This window comes from Ambystoma mexicanum, chromosome 9 (assembly GCF_040938575.1).
Source record: "Ambystoma mexicanum isolate Mex_15411 chromosome 9, UKY_AmexF1_1, whole genome shotgun sequence".
In the NCBI taxonomy this organism is placed as follows: domain Eukaryota; kingdom Metazoa; phylum Chordata; class Amphibia; order Caudata; family Ambystomatidae; genus Ambystoma; species Ambystoma mexicanum.
Genome location: NC_090931.1, coordinates 107,413,552 through 107,434,208, shown reverse-complemented (window position 1 = coordinate 107,434,208; position 20,657 = coordinate 107,413,552). Strand labels below are relative to the sequence as shown.

The window sequence follows — 20,657 nt, the reverse complement described above, 5'->3', positions numbered from 1 at the left end:
GGGGGTTTTTAAATCGCAGTCGTGCTCCTAATCTGGAGTTTCTCATTGAGATGCTTGGGTGGTGAGAGCATGGTAAGGTAAGGGCGTAGTTGTTAGTGATGTTGTTACAGGGTGGGGATAATCTATTATAAAGCTTCAGGTATGGGTGTTGTTTTAGTCGGGTGGTTCTAGATTTGATTCTGAGGTTTCTATTAGTAATAGCGCAAGGTTGATTAGGTATTGGTCTGGTAGCAAAATGGCGTATCCAGAGTGCTGGGTCATCCAAGTAAGGGTTGACCGTGTCCATAGTAGTAGTCAGGAAGGTGCGAGTAATATCCAATTTAGGTGTGCTATTGTGTGTGGGTTGGTTAGTATGTAGATGGGGCTGGCCTGTCCAACATCTAGTGTAAGTGTATAGTAGGTGGAGGATTGTGGTCAGGCACCATTACATAGTGGGAGTAAGCTAAGTCTGTGGGCAAGGATGGAGGAATCGGAGCGTGTAGTGGGTACTATGTCTGAATGCAGAGGATAACATTAGGTGATGGCATGAGGCTAGTGGCACAGGCAGTACATAAGTTCAAATTAGTAGCACGTAGTACAGGTTGGGCAGACTAGCAAATGTAATGTCTAACCTTAATTCATGTAAACAACAGTTGACTACCAATACATAGAGCGACATGTGCATTACGTTAAATGCAAGTTGGCAGAGAGTAAGGAATTGCATCCATATGTTGCAGTTGGCTAAGTCAGAAGGCAGCACATAATACATTTATTGTTCACTATAGGGCAAGTTGCATTTGCGAAAACCAGGCAGATTCAGGCCGTAAAGAGGTCAGATATAAGCATGTAATATCCAGTCACTTGTCTGGGTGACACAAATTGCAGGCAGGTTAAAGCGGGCTATGCAAAGAAGTGCAGGCAGGTATATATCAATTATAGTGGAAGCAATGACCTCGTGCTAGGCATAGTAAGGAGCATTGTAAGTGTGCTGTTAGTGCAGGACGAACTGCAGCTGATCTGGCTGATACAGGGTTTGCAGATATGGGTAACGGACCAAGTAGTTATCTTAAAAGGCTTAATTATGCAGCGCGACGAGCAGAATCGCCACTCGCGGCAAGAAGTTACGGCGCAAATTAACAGCGAGCAATGGCTAATCTAAAGTCATCTAGAAGCAATGGTTAACACCAGGTTGGCTGGATTGTAATGGGTATCAGCAGGTGCAGGCAGTTAATTGAGAATGCAATGCTGGTACAAAAAGTTTACATTAGGCACATATATCACATAACAGCTGTGTATTCGCAGTGTGCAGTGAATGGTCAGTAATGGGAAAGCAGTTCATGTGCCATGGATCGTGAGAGACCAGCGAGAGGTCACAAGGCAAATAGTGTTCATCAAACGAGTGATTAAGCTGCAGCTCCGGTAATCGGGGGATACAGGCGTGTACGAGTTAGGTGCAAGCATGGTACTCTGTACATTGGGTGTCGATCTGACCTGAGGGGCAGCGTGAGAGGCTGACTAATTGCAGCTACGGGAGGGGAAAGCGGCGATCGCATAATGGGTGTAGATCTCACCTTAGGTTGAGAGCAGATTGGCACGCGTAAAGAGTAGAGCACTCGAGCATGTCCAGCTCGGTCAGCTCAGTCAGGTGCATTTCTTCCTGTGCCTTCCTTCATTAGCCGGCGAGGATGATTGGCTAGTTAGTAGGACTGGCTGCCAATCACAGGGCTCCTGGGTCCGAGGCACTGGCTGGTGAGGGTGCAGGGGGCCTGGACGGCCATCATGGAGTGTGCAGGGTCCTCGTGGTGCACAATGGCGGCTGCACTCGATTTTGGCCAAAAAGTGGAAAAATCCCCGTTTCTTTTTTAAAGGCAGCAAGTGGGTTTTGCAACAGCAACGGATGGATTTAAATTTCTAATTTAGGTCGCGGGATGAGGAAAAGATCCGCGATGTTCGCTCGGGCTCTATAATGGTGCCCAGAGCTTACCTTGGCACCCGGAGAGGTGAAGGTGTTGGGGAGCTGGTCCTGCAGCTGGGTGGGTGGACAGAGCTCCAGCTCTGGTGTAGAAAGGACGGTGGATGGTGGGTGTTGAAATCTGAAAGGGTGAGGATCATTCACTGACCTGCATTTGTCTTCGTCACTGTGAGGAACCTTTGAGTATAGGTCCTATTTGGATTTCTAACGTGGAATCATCTCTTTTGCCCTCATACAGATCAACTTGTTGTTGGGCAAAGGCAGAAGAGTGGGGAGAAGTAGCCAGAAAATAAAGAAAGCCATAGAGAATCCAGGAGTCCAGCGTGATGTGGTGCCAAACTTGATGGACTAGGTCGATTGTGCCTTCCATTGTTGTTAAGGAATCCTTGAGCCCGAACATGTCACTTTATTTGCTTGTCAAGCGAGGCCCTGTAGGAGGGTAACATGCCCTTGATGTTACCATGTTGTTTTCCAGCTAGGGTGGGGGAGGATGGAGGGTCTGCCCTATACCTGCGCTCATGTGATCGTGATTGGAATCTGTGAAAACTCTAGAAAAAAGTTTTGACTGGCTGCTTGGTGGATATGGCAGACATCAATTTTGCATTAAGTTGTTAGTCTTCTCCTTAGTCGGTTCATTGTCAGTCCAGGTATGAAAAGGCTTGGCTGGATATGGAAGGACACTGAGTTTGTCCTGTGCATCAGTTGTAGGAGTTGTTCCAGTCCAATGGTCCTGCAGCGGTGCAGTAAGGTCACAACCAGTAGGGGTAGTCTTTCAAAACATTCTCACTTGGTAATGAAGTGTTTACATTTTTGGAGTAGAGGCTACATTCTGAGGAGACCTTGTTGGTAAGGTGGACCATGTGACGAACTGGGCCAAGGCTCACTTGGAATAACAGAATACTGATTCCATTGTATGAGGTGGTTACTTGCAGTAGGGTACTGAGTAAATCAAATAAAAAAATAAAAATAAATAAAATGAGTAAGCGGTGGCCAGAGAGTCACAGCCTGTGGACCGGACCTATCCACTGACGATAGTAATCCTGATTCCACAACATCAGAAGGCCTTCTGCTGGAGGATGGCAGCTGGTTCAGGGAACAAACCGGTGACTATGTTAAATGGGGCTGAAACTTCTTTCAAGGCCTGAAATTATGATTCGATGAGGGGAACTAAAACCAGCCCCAGTGCTTCAGGCACCACCGATTAATCAGGGGCTACCATCGGAAAACCAGGTGCAAATATACAGCACACCACAAATCAAATTTATGCACACTTGAACTTTTTGCCATTTATGTTTGAAGGTGTAGTAGATGTGTCTTAATTTGTCTTTATTAACCTTCTAAAATAGTCAGTTAATGCCTCATAAATGCATGTGTGTAAGGCACCATTTGGCCTGGGGAGCCAAAAGTAGCTCCTGGTAGCTCTTTTTTAAAGCTAGACAGGCTCTCCTATGCAAGAAGCAGGAGCGAAGTAGCTCCAAGCTCCCAGGGATTTCAAACCCTGTCTTGGGAGAGATGTTTACATGCGGATTGTAGGGTAAGGAAGCCTCTATGGAACGCTCAGAGGCTTATGATGATAATGCCTTTTTTGATGAAGCCTGTTGTTTCTTCTTAGGACTAAGCATCCGTATAGCCATTTTCTACCAATCTCGTGACATACCTGTGAATCTGGTGCATAGGCAGAGGTTGGTGTACTAACAGCGACTCCTAATGTGTGCTTAAGTAGTGTCACTAATAGGGGGAGCTCACCTGATCAAGAGGAGAAGCATATCTGTGATTCCAAAGAGTTACAGCGAGAGACCTTGGATGGAAAAGTAACTCTGCACTCCAATACCCCCCCCTGAAGATGCCCTGAGGGGTGAAGAATCCCAGATATTGTCCTATCTGTAGGTTCTGAGTAACTCACTGAAGCTAGCTTGTGTGAGCGCCTAGATAGTTCTACAAAACACAGCTGCTTGAAGGCTGGTAGTAGATTGCTGAAGATTGCTACTGGTATTAGCCTGCAGCAATCAGAATGAGCGTTTTACAGATTTCCTTTCCCTCTCCCTCCCTCTTGCCCCCTTCTTTCCTCTCCATCCCTCCCTTCCTCTCCCCCCTCATTGCCTTTTTCTGCCATAGACCTCCACTCCCTGTTGTCATTCTTCGGTTTGTCTTTGACCATTGCACACGCACACCCAATGAAAGTAATCCTGTCCTCTCATCCACTCTTCTCCTTGGCCATTCTCTCTGAAAATATATAAAAGGCAAAACTGACTCTACTTCCCTCTTTCTGCTCTTCTCAACACTCCTGTCATCCACTGCCTTATTACTGTGGGATATATTTTGGGGGTTATACCTAACTTTGTGGTATTTTTTATTATGTTGGTAAAGAGTGGTGTTTTATGGTGGTAGTATCTCTTGTGGTAATTTGTTGGGGTATTTCTTTTTACGGTGGTGAGACTACCTTCAGAAAATTACCTAAAATGTATTTTTACCAGGGCCACACCATAACAGACTATCAGACTTGCTACACTCTGGGTGGGTAACGTATACCTTCCCTTCTTGCAGTATTTTATGTACAATACTGAAGTATGCCCTTGTAGCTGAGCTTCAAAACATATGGATCATTTCATAAACAAATAATTGTATACACACACATCTAGCACTTCTGAAAACTCAATTCACACAAAAAAAATTATTTTAGGCTTTACCACATGTGGTAATGTGAACTACCGCCTGTGGTAAAATAGGCTTACCATCTGTTGGACCTCAGCCTATGTGCTAAAAACCACTCAGACACATAATAAAAGTACAAACTCAATTTGTTTTTAAACCTTTTGATTTTTATAGGAAGTTAAAATTCAAAACTGTCCAGACATTCACATTATGCAATACTACTTTACAATGGCTTATACTTGGCCATTGATCAAATGCATTTCATTAGAGTGCTGGCACACATAAAATAGCATTTCGAATGGTAAGTTTCACTTACACATTTGTTGCTGGCTTGCCAGCAACAGCCTGGCGAGGAGGCCTTGAAAGGTTTCTCTCACAATCTTTAGCAGTTAGAAGCCTGTCATCTAACAAAGACTCACTTCATAAATGTGAACCCACATAAACTATAGATTGTAAATTACTTTAAAAAGCAAACCTATTTCTATCACAAAACCTGTAAGTATCTCTCACGCACCTCAATTACTGCATATCTACCTGAATCTGTAGGCGATATTTCTGTTTCCGTTTGGCACAGAACCTTTCTTCTGCCTGCTCGCCTGTCCTGACCCAGGGTCGCGTAGATAAGCACTCACTCCACATCAAACGGCCCTCAGCACTTGAGTCTGTCTCCCTGCCAGCTCATCTCAGCCCAAAGATATCTCTCCCAGCGTTTGAATATGTTTGCCCCAGCTACACCCACTCTCAGCCTTTGTAAGAGATTTTTCTGTCAATCAATGCGACACCTCCCCATCTGAATGCACCCACATCATCTGTGCTGCTCAGTGTATTTTCCCCATAAAGTAACTGCATTTATGAAAAACAATTGTTGCATTTCTTCTTTCGCTTCCTGACTCAACAATGGTTAGCCTCAGCAGAGCGGAATTTGATGTTTTGTTTAACTTACTGCACCAAGCTCATTCTGCACAAAACTCAATTTTACAAAGCCATAATGGATTTTTCAAAACTTTCCAGGCTATTCCACATAAACTCATTTGCACTACATTTTTATTAAGGGACATGTTACATGTCACTGGGATTGGATTAGTATGTTAATATATTAGTATTATTTTAAGTGCTATTCAGTCAATTGAAATATCATCCTGAAATAATATGCAATTTAAAACGTACACTCTGCATTTTCTGTGTTCTGTGTGTTTCCCACCTGCGCCTTATGCATTGGCAACCATATGCCTTGCGCATTTCTGAATTTCTGCGTCTGTCTAAAACCCACACTAAAAACCACACCAGGACCCACACTACAGCTACATGTGCTTGTGCATGCTAAACTAATAAGTCCCTGTAATTCAGAGCCCCCAGCAACTCCTCCTACATTACTGCCACTGACCCAGTAACCAAACTAGAGACTGTTCGCTGAGTATAGTCTTCCATGTGGGTTCCCATTCACCCGATGGCCCATCTGCCTTTAATCTACTGTGTCTTCTGCTGACTCTCCTCCAGTATATCCACTGACTTACCCTGCTCAGTTGTTGACTGCCCCCTCCGATAATTGCCAACCCACAGACCTTGTATCAATCATGCACAAAGCTGATTGATTCTGTTTCTTTTTTTCAGGCACTGAACGCACGATATTCCGAACCTGCAATGGATTCAATGTAATTGGTGACAACAAGATTATCAGCCGGTAAGGGCAGCTCTGAGTAGAGGAGGTGTGATTGGTTAAACTTAATATCAACGACAGCATTTCATTCTCGCACCACTCATTATTTCCCCTTCACCTGTCTGTTTGCCTCATCCTATCTCTATCTGTATTCTCCGCTCCATGGATCCCACTTTTTACAATTCACCATGCCCTCTACATTTTCTTGTAATCTTGATAATTTCTATGTCTCCATCTCCCCATTTGCCGTCTATCTTTGCCTCATGTGGTATCTCACTTTTTCAATCTCCATAGGTAGCATACCTAGAAGGACCACTGATCAGTTCTGTTTCTAGACACTCATAAAGCAGGCCGACTGACACGCTGACTAATGTTCACATGCAGTGTTTTGATAATCCCTTGTATTGCTTTACTGGAAAGCAGTTTCGTAAGAATTCATTGTGCTTTGATGACATTGCTGAAGACCAACGGAAGACAGTTTCTGGTCTATTAAAAGCCATAGCTCTAAACACTGAAAATCACACAAAATATTTACAATGTACACAGGTCATGCAATCTTGCAGATTAGTATACTAGTAACCGTAGGTATAGTCTGCTTTCTGAGTGCCTCATTGCTCCGACAATGAGGAAAGGCTAGCGCACTCAGGGAAGCATCCCATTATGAGTGGCCTTATTACCTAAGAGGGATCTTGACTAACCCAGCTGCCAATGTCAAAAATAGCCTCATGGGGCGATGGTCTTACTCTCACTAAGCCTCCCCTGCTTCTGTATCCCTATGTCTGAAAGGCGCCTGAAATGCAGATTGCTGGGAGGCAGTGGTGTGTCCAGGAATTGACCTTGGGTGGTACGTGCTACCCTGGAATCTGATTTGCCACCCCAGGTGCCACCCCATTATCCTAAACTATAATCATTATGTGTGTGTGTCCTCATACTTCATGCCACCCATGCCTAAAACAGTTCCCCACTTGGGTCACCCCAGTCAAAAGAATCTGGGACACGCCACTGCTGGGAGACATGTGTCATGTTGAGACCCCTTTTACTATTATGGTGGTTTTGGCACTACAGGGATTACAACAGATGGCAGGATAGTGATAGCAGCATCATAAAATATCCATCACAACCATAGTATTTGTTTTGTTTTGCATTGAGCCACTGAAATTAAGAATGGAAGGCAAAGACTTGAGGCCCATAAATCTAACTCAAATGGTTACCTATTATGAAAGAAACAAAGCAGACTGTGATGTCACATTGAGGCTGAAGGACCAGTCCTAATGTCTGGAAATCTCTAGGGCTACCTGAGAAATACAACTGTAGCTGCGAAAACACAAAGTTCTAGATGCAAGCTGCTAGCGTGTCCAACGCCGCAGGTGACTGGGAGCCATAAAACGCAGTTAGGGAAACGTCATTGCTCAAAGTTACAAGTATCACCCGTGGTGTACTGTGGATGCCAAATGGGAGCAAAACACAATATTTTACAAACACTCAATGCAGAAGCTGGGAGACTAAATTGAAGATGGCGGATGTATGTTTATGCTACGGGCCGTCCGCTAGCTAATTCAAGTAATCTGGGAAAACGGTAGTTTGTGCAGTCTGTACCAAATGCCCGTACAAGCTTGCATAACATGCGTAGCTGATCGAACTTCGCCAACTGCACGGCTCAGAGAGTGGTGCAGGTGCAGAGTAGTGCATGGTTGTATGTTGAGGTGGGAAGTGACAGAGAGGAGGAGAAAAAGGGAGGGATTGGGAAGGTGAAGCAGAAACAAGCTAGAGCATTGCGGAGCAACCAGGATCCTGAGAGTTAGAAGAGGAAGTGCAGAAGAAAGAAAAGGAAAAGAGATACTCACAAGCAAGTGAAGGGAAGAGAACAAGAATGTAGGAAAGAAGGCATAGGAAAGCAAGGGAAAGTACAGCAAGAAGGAGTAAAGGTCATAAGGAAGCAAGAGGTGCAAGGAGGAAAAGGGCACAGCAGGAGACCGTTCCTTGAAACTTTATCATGGGAAGTCGTCCAGTGGTGAAGAGGCCTAAGGTTACAGCTACATACTATGAGGCCCTGCCAGTTGAGGTACCAGTTTTGACAGGAAGGGGCAGTCTGATTAGCCTGGTGTCTAACGTTGAAAGTCTGAATCCTGACTGTCATCAATGTGACACAGGGAGTGGTGGTACCAGGTAAACTGCAACTTCTGGAAGATCGCATCATCTTTATAAGTCCAACGACAGCCAGGAAAGACTTGCAGGGCACTGTTGATCCCAGAGACTGCGGTTGACCATTGCCAAGAAGTATGATCTGCTTTAGGGCAGAGTGGGAAGGATTGAGCACCACAATCCTAAAGAAAGCCGAACTCGAGCCCTAGACGCCATCCTGCGGTCCCAACCTCAGCCCTTATCTCTGTGGTATTATGTATATAAACACGGAAAGTGAGCTGTGACAGAACTGACTCAAAGTGTTGAGTAATTACTTCTACCATACATTGGGATTATCACAGGCTTGGCTATTACTGGTGTGGAAAGGGGGTTTGTAAGCCCATCACATACAGTTACTCTATGAACCAACCAGTGACCCTCAAAATTGAACTAGTAGGTGCCTGCCCTAATGGGCAACCTGAAATCCTCTGCCCACTGGATGCAGATCGCTTTGGGTTAATGAGATGGATAATTTCCCAGTCTACCTAGTGCTACCTATAGGCTCTAGTCTGTCACTTTTCTTCTCCATCTCTTATTTGTCTCGTCCTTGTTTTTACCACTCTCTCATACTCAAGTCCCATAAAATGTTAATCTCAGTAATGAGATTTAATCTCTAATGCACAATGCTTTGTGTGACAGTCCCATCATGTATTGCTCTGTGGCATTCTTGGGAGCAGGTATGCTCAACCACCTTGTGAAATGTTACCTGGGGAAGTTGTGCTGGTATTCCCCCGAACCATGTAATTGATCCTGGGGTGGCATGCCTCTAAAGAGCAGGGCTGAATGCTGCATGACTTCTACCTTGCAATCATGGACTTAGGAGAAGGAATAATGGTGCCCTTCCATTATCCACACTGTGAGATACTCTGAGATGACAATCTTTTGTGGCCTCTCTTCCCAAATGTTATAGTAAAGCAATACAAAGTCCAATGAGTAATGGGAATGCCCCAAAAGGGATTGCAACATAAACATGGCCTCAGAGATAAGGATCTCCCAACTACTCACCTCCCACTTTCATCATTGGTACAACCCTGGTATTATTCAGAGGTAGCAGTGACCCCAGAGAAGATTCATTCTGCACCCTTCTTCACAAATGGAACAGGAGCCAAACATATGTTTAATCAACAGCAGATGGCAGTGTGCTTGGGCAGAGATTTCCCTAGCATGGTCAAGGAAAGCCAAAACTGTGTCCGCGATAAGAACTTCACTCTAGTAATTTCTCCTCCCTCCCTAAAGAGAATGATACTCAACGCCTAGCCCAGACGATTATCCCCAGACCGTTCAGACACGGGAAAGACACCTACTCCCATTGCACTGCTTGGACTGACTCCTTTACTTCCTAGAAGAAAGGCAGATACTGGGGGAGTTCAAAAGAAGGAACTTGAGAGAGAAGGAACTTCCTACAGAGGACTATAGCTCAGACACTCTGAGGCGCCTGAAGTAGAAACGGAAAGACACCAGAAAGCTTGTGGGGTCTGTATCTCAAATCCTGGCAAAGGTAATAGGACAAGAGAAGCTCAGAAATCTGTAGATGACTATATCTTAGACCATTGCAGGGAAAAGAGACGTAGAGACACCAACAGCCTTTGAGGGCCATATCTCTGTCAGTGTCAGAGACCAGAGACAATGAAGGAGAGCAATTAGACATCCAATTGCTGACTACAACTAAGAAGCTGTAAAGAGACCAGCCATTGAGAAATGGCAAAATACATCTTTGCCCTGGAGGGCGACTTGTGGCTGGAGAGTTTTAATTGCACAGCGTGACAATGCTGAGCAACTTGGTGGGAAAAATTACTTTTTAGGAGTACATAAAAGGTATCATAATCACCAGCCCAGGAGGGAAATCTATGACTAGATGGTGATGACGTCTGAGCCTAGTCAGTACCCGAAAGAAAGGAGTGAAAGTAATTGCTATTCGGCAAAGTCAAGCAGCTAGGCGGGTGCTTTATCCATGAGAGTGGGAGTTTGAGCCAAGAAGGATATCCTGAAGATTGTATTAGTTAGGGTAGACCGGTATTTCCAGAGGAAGCTGTGATGACTCCAATGGAGTCATCCCAGATTCACTGGCAGGAACCTCCTCCCATGTGGCCAGATCCTGACCCTGGGAGCAGTTGTATGATGGGGGATCACATGGGAGGAGACAAATACCGGGGATATATCATGACTTCATTGGATGACGCACAGTATTCCTCTTTTTTCCCACTAGGAAAACCCTAGGACCCCCAAGACCTTAATGGCCTATTGTCAGCTAGCGATTCCCCCCTGTAGATGAAATCAATAAACCTTTTCTTTACACTATTCTGGTCAGGCCTGCACTCAAACACAACATCTTTTGTTTCTAATGTGTCTTTATGTGAAACCTCTGAAAAAACCCATCCACGAGTTAAAAGACCCATGACGTCCAACTCCCATAATCACTCGGGTATGGAGACTGGGAGGATGACTAGGGAGCTTGTACAAAGGGACAGGAGCTCAAAGTACAACATGCAGACTGGTTGTTTTTCCAATCCTTTAGTGCGCTGGGCATTTAAAGATGTCAACTGCGCTGATGGAAAGGAGAGTGCAGGAGAGGACATCAAACCTCATGCTGAGGCTCACCAACGTGTGACGCTGTAAGGCCGCCTGCACAAGAGGAGAGAAGCCGCATATGAGCAAGGAGGGTCGTGAAGACGCTTGAAGCCACGCAGGAGCTGCTGGTGGGTGAGCAATTCCCAGAAGCAGCAGTCTCCAGTCTGGGCCGCAAGGGGAAGCTGGGGTGTGACCCCAGAGCCGTGCAGGTCGGTGGGGGAGAGTCTGCACACTCCTGAGTGGAAAGCAGGTGAAGGAGCCACACCGCCAAGGCCCAAGCAGAGTCGTAGATGCTGGACACCACCAGTGAGTCTGCCCAAAGCAGCTTTGGGCCCCAGGGCATTTCGAAAAGCCTACCAACAAGTGTTTGAACAGTACGAGATTGCTGATGTAGAAAATACCCAAAGCTGGTTTAAATACAATCAAGGAAAAGTACAAATTCAATACCCACTAATAAGAATGTTTGAATGCAGACAAGGCAGAGCATAAAGGCAAACCCCAATAATGAAAGGCATATTTGAATACAGACAAATTATAAAGGCAATCCCCAATCAAGTACACATAATGCCAATGTGGGGAAGAAGTCTGAGATGAACAAATGATACCACGCCCTCCTCATACATGCTATTGCGGTATACCCAAAGAACTGTGAAAAACATAAAGATGTCCTGGCAGGCAAGTACACCAGACAGCTAACATTGTATGAAGATTCCTGGCAGAGGAGCATGTCAGGTGATCCATCAAGCTACAATAAACACTACAGAAAGATTGTTACAGAACATATTGTTTAAAAAAGAACTGTGTGAGTCCAGCAAAGATCTGAAGGAACTGTTTACTGAAGAGACATTTTATTTTGTGAATCCAGTGAAGACACAAAGGAACTGTTATCTAGAGACATTTTTGCCATCCTATCTACGAATTCAGGGGAAGGAGACCATCCTCTGGATCCAACGGTCTATACCTTTAAACATTTTTGTTGGAACCATTTTGATACTTTGGTTTTCAACACTTTTGCTAACCTCAAGTTAAAGACATTTTCCTTGCACCCTTTGTTTTGTTTGTAGTGTGAGGGTCAGGATAGGCCGTTTTGGACATGACGGCTTTTAAGTTTACTGACATCCTGACACAGATTCTTTGTTTTTGGTTTCAAGGTAGGGAAGTTCCTCTCTAGGATAGGGCCAGAGAGGTATTTTCCCAACCCATTTTTGTTTAATAAATGTCTTTAACCAAAGAAATTACAACTTTGTGCTCGGCTTTCATTTCTGACCTCTCACATAGGTCCCTGATTCACGCTTTAGCCACTCTTTTTTGTTAAAGCACCTTTCACCATAATTCTGGTCCCACATGCTTTTGGTTGAACTCCCCTCGGAGGGACCGCAGTCCAACAATTAGGAAGAATTTGACAGGTGTTATTATGCGTGTGTGCATTTCAGCCATTAAAGTTATGCGAGGGTGGCCAAGTCCCTGCTAATCACCCATGTCTAATTGGACTGTCTATGCGCACAGCAGAGGTATACTAGACTAAAGGGTTCCATCTATGTACAAGGAGCAATGCTACATTTCACAGGTGATTTTAAGTGCTAGATGAATGCATAATACTCGCCCTCTGAGAAGTTCTTAGAGTGAGAGATTGCCATCTTTAGGTCCTTCTAGTGCAAAAACAAGGTCCCCGTTTCATCATTGCATTTGTCGGCATGGCCCAACCTCCTGTGCTTTAGGGTTACATGCAGTGCCAACCACGAGCAAGGGGTCTGAGCTGCCTGATTGTCGTCCTACAGGATAATCAGTGTGATTTTGACACGGTACCTTTTAATGGATTGCCCACCCTCAAAGTCCATGAGTGTGATACCTGGCCCACTGTCAGGATTCGTTCCGTTTCAGGTCTCTTATACACTTGATGTCCTCGGAAGCCGCTGAACCCACCAGTCCCTTCAAGGTGTCGCGCCCTCAACCTAATTCAGACTAGCTGAGCTTGGAACACCCCAAACGGAAAGGGGAAGTGGATAAAATAATAAACTGTTAAGATGCCTGGCCTTGGTTCTGAAAGATATCTGCATGTGGGCGAGAAAAAAAGAACACGTTACTTAATTCATATGCTCACCTTTCCTACCCTTCCCCTATATTTCCCAGACATCACTCATTGTACCTGAATTCCCTCTGCAAAAGCTAAGAGGGTGAAAAACTAGAGGTTTCTTCGAGGATTGTCTACTTCACTAGAAGGTCTTCAAGGAAACACTTTAAAAACTGAGATTTTACTTCCAGGTAATGTTCACTGTGTTTTAATCAGATTTCAAGACTAAAGTCATTGTACACATCAGTAGTATTGCTGCTCAACTTTGACTATCTTGACAACTTTGTCGGACCACTGAAATTATTTCTCTTTTTACTGAAGAAACTGCAATGCTCTCTGAATGTCTGTGCTCTCCTAAAGGAGATTGTCAAGAAAAGCAAGAAAAATCAACCTTTGCCAACGGACACCACTAGAGGGCTCCAAAATACCAAAAGCTTCAAAAGGAAGCTCTGTCGTCGAGCAAGACGCGCTGGAAGTCAGGCTTCTTACTTTCACAAAGAGCCATCCTTCTTGCTCCCATGCCTGCCTCCGCACAAACCGCGGAGGAGTCATTTTCCTATCCGCTAGTGAAACACTGTATGAGGCATTCCGGGATAAGCAGACTGCGATCCCGGTAAACTGACAGGATCACGTGGCACTCTTCAAACAGCTCGACGTGCTGAAAGTTGTTCGCCTCGCATAAAAAACACACGCTTCATGTAAATGATAGTCTGACAAAAACACTTGTTTCAGCGCTTGTAGTAGAATACTTGTTTAATGCATTAAAAACAATGATGTACAGTTAGCAACTAGTTGGGAAAAGATTGCGAGACAAACAACTTGAACTTGACTGCTTTCAGTCGCAACAACTGTTTTCTCTCTCCGGTTTCTTCTCCTTCCTGTCCCCTATTCTTCTGTGCTGAATCCTCTTCTTGAATTCTCTACGACCTAAACTAGACTGGGGAAAACATGGGCCTAAAGTATAGAGCTTTTAAAATAACGTGACCTGTTTCTTGGACTAGAACAAATGAAAGGCAGTTTAGAATGTTGGGGGAAGAGTCTTTGTCCTTCTGGAACCAATCTCACTGCGCAGAGTCACATCCTCCATCTTGGCTTGGGAATTTTGTCCTGCTCTGAAAATAAGAGTTAATGCCAAAACCAAAGAGACACTGAAAATAGGTTTAAAAAATTAAAAGACCCAGAAAGAAACCCTTCTACCCTCTGGATGGTCAAACTCTGAAGCCCCTGGACCAGATAGCAAGTTACTGGAGTGACTACCTGAGTCCTCCATGTGTGCTTGGCGTCCCACAAGGAAGGATGGTTGGCAAAGCAAAGTGGTTGAAAGGAAAGAAAAGGCTAGTAACTGACAGAAAGGAAGGTGGATGGCGAATTGGGGGGGGGGGAGCTGCAGGATGAGATGTGTGTGCGAGAGGCGGGGAAATCAGGAAGTCTGATGGAACAGCCAGGTGTTGAGGGCTTTGCTGAAGGCCAAGTGATCTTCTGTGAGACAGAACGCGAGGGAAGGGAGTTCCAAAAAGTGGGTGCGAGGACTGAGAAACCAGTAACTCCTAGTCCGGAGAACTTGAAAGGATGGACTACCAGGAGGTTTGCAGAGCTTGGTCTGAGGATTCTGGTGGGGCGGTAGCGAGTGAGTTTCTTTTCAGAGGCATTCTGTGCCTTGTGAATTGCATGGTGGGTAATGCACTTGGCTTTGAAGGATGCCCGTCAGCTGATGGGCAGCCAGTGGAGTGTTCTGAGTGTGGGGTAGATGTGCTCTCTGGGGGAAGAATGCGAGGAGGAGCCTTGCTGCAGAGTTATGAATCAGTTGGTACTTTTTTCAGTTGGTATGTAGACGCGCCTAGGTAGAGGGAGTTGGAGTAGTCTTGGCGGAAAAGGATGATGGCCATGATTGCGGAAACTCTATGGGGGCTGGTGAGATAATGAAAGATCTGCTTAAGGATGCAGACCATCGGGAGAATATATTGATGTGACGGGAGAGGGTCCGGTCTGAGCTAAAAGTGCATCCTAGGTTTTGACTGAGGGATGCACTGGGCACGGATTCTAAATAATATGGCCAAGGGATAGGTTGGGGAAGGAGAACTGTTTTGTCGCAGATTGGGATTTTGTTTTTTTGGGGTTGAGGGACACGCGATTGAGTGACAAACTGACGTCCGTGTTTGAGAGGCAGGAAACCAGGTCTGGGTAGGGTAAGGAGGGGGAGTTGGGAATCTTGAGGATGATCTGGGTGCTGTCAGCATAATTGCAACAGGTGAGATTGTGGGAACAAATGAGCTTGGAGAGGGGTGAAAGGTAGAGGAAGGCTCCCTGGGGGACTCAGTGGGGGACTGGGCAGAGGGCAGAGATGAAAGGATGGGAGAGAGGATTTGGGAGTGGTCAGAGAGGGAAAAGGAGATACATTTGTGGGCAGAGTACCTTATGCCTAAGTCAAAAAGTCTGTTTGTTAGGCTGGAGTGATTAATTATGTCGAAGGCTGCTCTCGGAGGTCAAGGAGGATGAGGAAAAGAACAGCAGACTGAGGGCTGTGCTGCCAAGTCATCTCAGATGGAGACAAGGGAGGTTTCAGTTCCATGGAGGGGTCTGAATGCAGACTGGGTAAGGCCAAGGAGTCTGTGGGCCTCGTGAAGAGGCTGTACTTGGAGTATTCCTATGCAGTCTAGCAATTTGGCTGTGAAGCAGTTGTTGGAGATGGGTTGGTAACTGGAGAGGAGAAAGAAGGGGTCAAGAGAGGGATTTTTTCGTAGTGGTTTGACATAAGGTTTTCTATGTTAGTGGGAAGATACCTGCTGTTAGTGAGTGGTTTATTTATAGATCTGGTGAGGGAGCCTGCACAGGTGGCAGGAGAGGATGTTTTTAAGGAGGGCCGTGTGGCAGGTGTCTGCAGGGGAACCTGAGGGGTCCCTATTGGGGAGAAGCTTTGAGAACTCTGGATGGGAGATTGCAGAAAAGGAGCTGAAAAGGGTATGAGTTGGGGCAGCGCAAATGGGGCTGCCGGTATAGGGGCAGAAGGGGTTGGTAGTTCAGCGTGGATGGTGAGGTTCCTTTCAATGCTATGGTGAAGTAATGGTCAGAAAGGGTGTCGTACAGTACCTGGGATATGGTGGGTTGTAGGGAGGAGTAGAGAGGGTCTTGAGCCCAGAGATGGATGATCTCGTGGAGTTCTTTGCATGGGTTGTTTAAATTGGTGACGCGGGAGGTGTAGAAGGCATGTTTGGTTTTTCTCATTTCTAATCTGTAGGCTCTCGTCCGTATAGCCAGGTTGGCTTTGTTTTAGGTGGAATGGTTGGTCTGCCAATGTTGTTCCAGCGATGGTTGAGGGTTTTGTGGAATTTGAAGCAAGGGCTGAACAACCTGGGGGAAGGACCTGTGCGGTGGGATCGAGAGTTTGTGGAGGTTAAGGGGGACACAGCATCTGACAGCCATTGGTCGAAAAGGTCTGGGGAGGAGGTTCCGCCTTGGAGGGGGAGATTGGGAAGGGAGGAGAGTAGGGTGGAGGAAAGATCAGGGCAGCTGGTGACCTTGTTCCAGAGCTGGATCCTGGGGTAGGCGGACGGAGGCAGGGAGAGAAAGGGGGCACAGGATTCAGGGATGAGAAGAGGATAGCATAGTGATCGGTCCATTTGAGGGTACGGGTGAGGGGGTTGAAATCGGGTTTGACCAGCTGAGGTGCGACCTGCAATGCGGGTGGGGCAGGATAATGAGTTGGGTTAGATTGAGGGGTTCCATGTTGTCAATGAGATGGCGGGTCATTGGGCTGGAGGGGGTGCTGAACCACATGTTTAGATCAGCAAGAACAGTAACAGTTGGTTGATAGAGCAGTCTGGCTGATTTAGAGGGAGACCTAGCATAACTGTGACTAGAAAATGCTGACTGTGCATTTACTGCACAGTCTGCATTTCAAAATTCTGACTCAAATTACTGGGACCAAGCAGAGCCAGGGTTGCGGGGGTGTCCCCCGCTTACCATTGTGGTAAGCAGGGGACAAGAAAGTTTAAATAACATTTAAAATAAAGGATCCTGTGGGGTGAGCTCCGACCCCCGTAAGTGGGAGGAACTAACACTGCAGTGATAGCAGGCAGTCGGCGGCACACACAGAAGTGTGTCTCCGTAAAGGTAAGTGGGAGGGCAGCAGGTAGAGGAATGCGGTCCAGGCGGTGCAGACAAAGTTATCTATCTGATCACTGCGCTGCCGTCCTTAGTGGGAGTCGACATTTTCGCCATCAGCATTACCGGCGGCGCAGTGATGGAGTCACTAAGGGAGTCTTTGAAGGTTCTGTTATAGCCCGGGGGTCTGTAAAGGAGGAGGAAGCTGAGGGAGAAGGAGAGGATCGAAATTAAATTTCAGAGGGATTTGCAGTCCTCATTGCAGGTTTGTTTCCTGGCCTGTAAGGGTGTGAGGTGAGGTTTTCGGAAGATGGCTATACCACCTGCTCTGCTGGCTCTGTTGGGGATGATCAGGGTGTAGCCTTGGGGAACGCCTTGTGTGCAGAGGGGAGGAAGTCGTCAGAGAACCAGGTTTCAGTAATTAAAAGGATGTCAGGGTTTTCTTCGGAGATAAGGTTACAAATTATTTGTTTGTTTCTGGTGACTGTTCTGGCATTGATGAGGATGCAAGAGAGGGGATAAGGGGGTGGTAATGTTCTGAATAGGGGTGGGGTGGGTTTTGGAGGGAGATACTGCGTGTGGGGCTGGGAGCATGGGTGGGGTAAGAAGAAGGGAAGAGAGAAAGAGGTGAGAGGATGGACAGGGTTGGGCATGGGGTGAGGGGGTCAGAGTGTAGCAGAGTGTGGAGTAAAGGGGTTGCAGGAGCAGAGAAAGGGAGGAGTATGGTTTGTGGCGACTGGGAGTAGAAAGACTTCTGCGCCTGAGTTGATGAGGGGACTGCCAATGGTGTGTGGGTAAGGGGGGGCATCTGCAGAGTCCCGAGTTTTGGCCAAGGCTGTTCGGCCTGCGCTTAAGGAAGCAAAGGTTAAGTGTCTAGGTGAGGGGGATTGGGCCGGGAGAGAGGGGGGTGGAGGAGGCAGGTGTGAACAGCGGAGAGTGAAACAGGGGCAAGGTGGTTTTCCTGGGAGAGGGCAAGAGTATGGACAGGGTTGGGTAGAGGGGGTTAGGGGTGTAGGAGTGGGGAAGGAGGTAGAGTTGAGGAGGTATGGTGGGGGAAGATTGCAGAGGGGGTGGAGGCAGCTGCGGAAGGACGGTCTTATGACCTTGGCCAGCGGGCGGGTGCCAGGGGTGTGTGGGTAGGAGGGTAAGCTGAAGGGGAGGATTTGGCCAAGGCTGTGCAGGCTGCACTGAGGGAAGGGAAAGTTGAGTGTTGGGAAGGGAGGGGTTGGGCTGGCCATGAAAGGAGGGAGGGTGGCAGACCTAGAGGGTTCAGTGGGAGGGGGGTTGAAGGGGCAGTTAGCAGGGTGCAGGGGGAGAGTTTGGGCAGGGTTGGGATGGTGCTGAGAGGAGGTGGTGTGGGAAGGGGGAGGCAGGAGGGTGGCGTGTGATGAATGTCTTTCAGTGCAGGAAGGGGAGGGGCAATCTGAGGAGTGAATGTGGGTGGGGGCACTGGTAAGGTGAGAGCAGGATGGGGTGAAGGGGTGGCCTTCTAGTTCCTGATGCGCCAGAGTGCTCCTCTGACTTTGGAATTATTTGACATAGTGGAGGACTTGGTTAGGAGTGGGAGAGGTGACTGGACTCGGACTCAATTGAGCTACATTCAAAATACGACTAACTTGCAGAATTGGGTTTGATGCAGAATATGGCTACCTTGCACAATTGGGCTAAATGTAAGATATGGCTGACTACCACAAAAGGGTTGGAGGCAAGGTAAGGCTACCTTACACAATTAGGCTAAATGCCAAATATGGCTACCTCTCACGATTAGACTAAGAGCAAAAAATGGCTACCTTACACAAATAAGTTAAATGGAGAACGTGGCTGACTAACATGCGTGGACTGAGAGCAATGTATGCCTATCTTGCACCAGTAGGCTAAACGCAAGATAAGGCTACCTTACACCGGATACCTTTGGTATTCGCGTCCTTCCTTTATGGTTTCTAGAGTGACACCTCTAGATCCTGCAGGTGTTATCCTTGACTCGCCAGTATTATTGATTAAGAGTTGAACCACATTTAAGAATCCTATGGTTTCTGTTGACCCTTCACCACACCACCACACCTCCCGCCTTATGGCGTGGAAACCACCAATTTTCTCTTCTGAAATCTGTTTTCTTGATGTATGGTTGTTGTAGGTGCTTGGAAACCCCTGGAAAAGATCCCTTGGAAGACGATCTTTGCATAGCAGTTGTCACACTTTGGAATGAAGTCTGCAAAGGGAATGGTAAGAGTTCTCTTGAGTACATTTCTATATTTATGAAAATGGCTTATTTATAAACTGAATAATAGTGAATTACAATATTCTTTTTTTTAAAAAAACCTTTATTTTTGGTATTTCAACACACCATACAAATACACACCCACATTAGGGTGGATTTTAACTTTGCGCCGTCAACTAGAGCCCGAACCACCCCCCCCCTCCGAGTCCCTCCCCTAACCCTCGCCGCCCCTCCGCATAGTCCCTATTGTGCATCATTTCTGCCCCCCTGCGACCCTGTAGCAAGTATTGGCGGCCTGGGTTAAGACTGCATCATGGTGTGTTCCCAGCATCCAATGGTCCCTCTGAGGAGGTGTCAGCTTCACTTATCAGGAAAGATATCAGCGGGCCCCATATGTCGGGCGGGCGCGCGTGAAGAGGGAGGAGTTTTATGAAATCTGCTTCTATGTCCTGATAGTAGATTAAGTCTTTCCTCCAAGCGGAGTAGGAAGGTGGGGGGCCGCGGCCCCATGCCATGGCAACTCTCCTGCGAGCTAGTGTCAGTAGAACTCCGGTCAGTCTCCTCGACGGCGTGGATAGCAATCTTGTCATTCCCAACAAAGCTGCCGTGCATCTCGGTTGTATTGCTTCTCCCACGATTGCCGTTGTCGTGTCTAACACTTGGTTCCAGAATGGGGCTACTTCAGGGCATTCCCATGCCAAGTGTATGAAGGTCGCTGATAGAGTTCCACATCTCTTGCATTCGGCCTGGATGTCGGAATGGTGTTTATTAGCTTTTTCAGGTGTATAATAAGTTTGGTGGAGGAAATTAAAATGGATAAGTTTGAGCCGGGAGTTAAGTGCAATTTTCTGGGTCTGATTCAGAATGTAGCCCCAATCAACCTCTGATATACTTGCATTTAGCGCTCGTTCCCATCTAGTTTTCGCTCCAGTGTTGACGGGGGTGGTTAGTGCTTTGTAAATTTGCGACACTAGGCTGCCTTCCCCCTGTGCTTGAATGACATCGTGCAGTAACTGCCAGGTCGGTGGCTGACTCGGGAAACCAGGCAGGTGGGTCTGCATAGTGTATCGAGTTCGGAAGTAGAGGAACACGTCCAGTGCTGTGTTGCCCCTTTCTGTTTGGCTTGGTCAGGGGTCAGGAAGCCCTCCTCCGTGAATAGGTCTCCTAGGGGGATTGTATGTGTAGCTTGTCGACCCACTGGTGAAACACTTTCTCTGATGTTAGGGGGATTCCAGGAATAAACTTGACCGGCAAGAGG

At 46.6% G+C, this 20,657-nt stretch overlaps 1 protein-coding gene across 10 annotated transcripts in view; it reads left to right on the top strand.

Annotated features, from left to right (window-relative positions):
- The window catches only part of LOC138487712 (adiponectin receptor protein 2-like), a 1,243,553-nt gene that overhangs the window by 1,061,611 nt on the left and 161,285 nt on the right, over window positions 1-20,657 (top strand). For all 10 annotated transcript variants that reach the window (XM_069614254.1, XM_069614248.1, XM_069614245.1 and 7 more), the window contains 2 exons: window positions 6,215-6,284; window positions 19,316-19,404. In XM_069614254.1, the coding sequence (XP_069470355.1) occupies window positions 6,215-6,284; window positions 19,316-19,404 (159 nt within the window). The remainder of the gene's footprint in view (window positions 1-6,214; window positions 6,285-19,315; window positions 19,405-20,657) is intronic.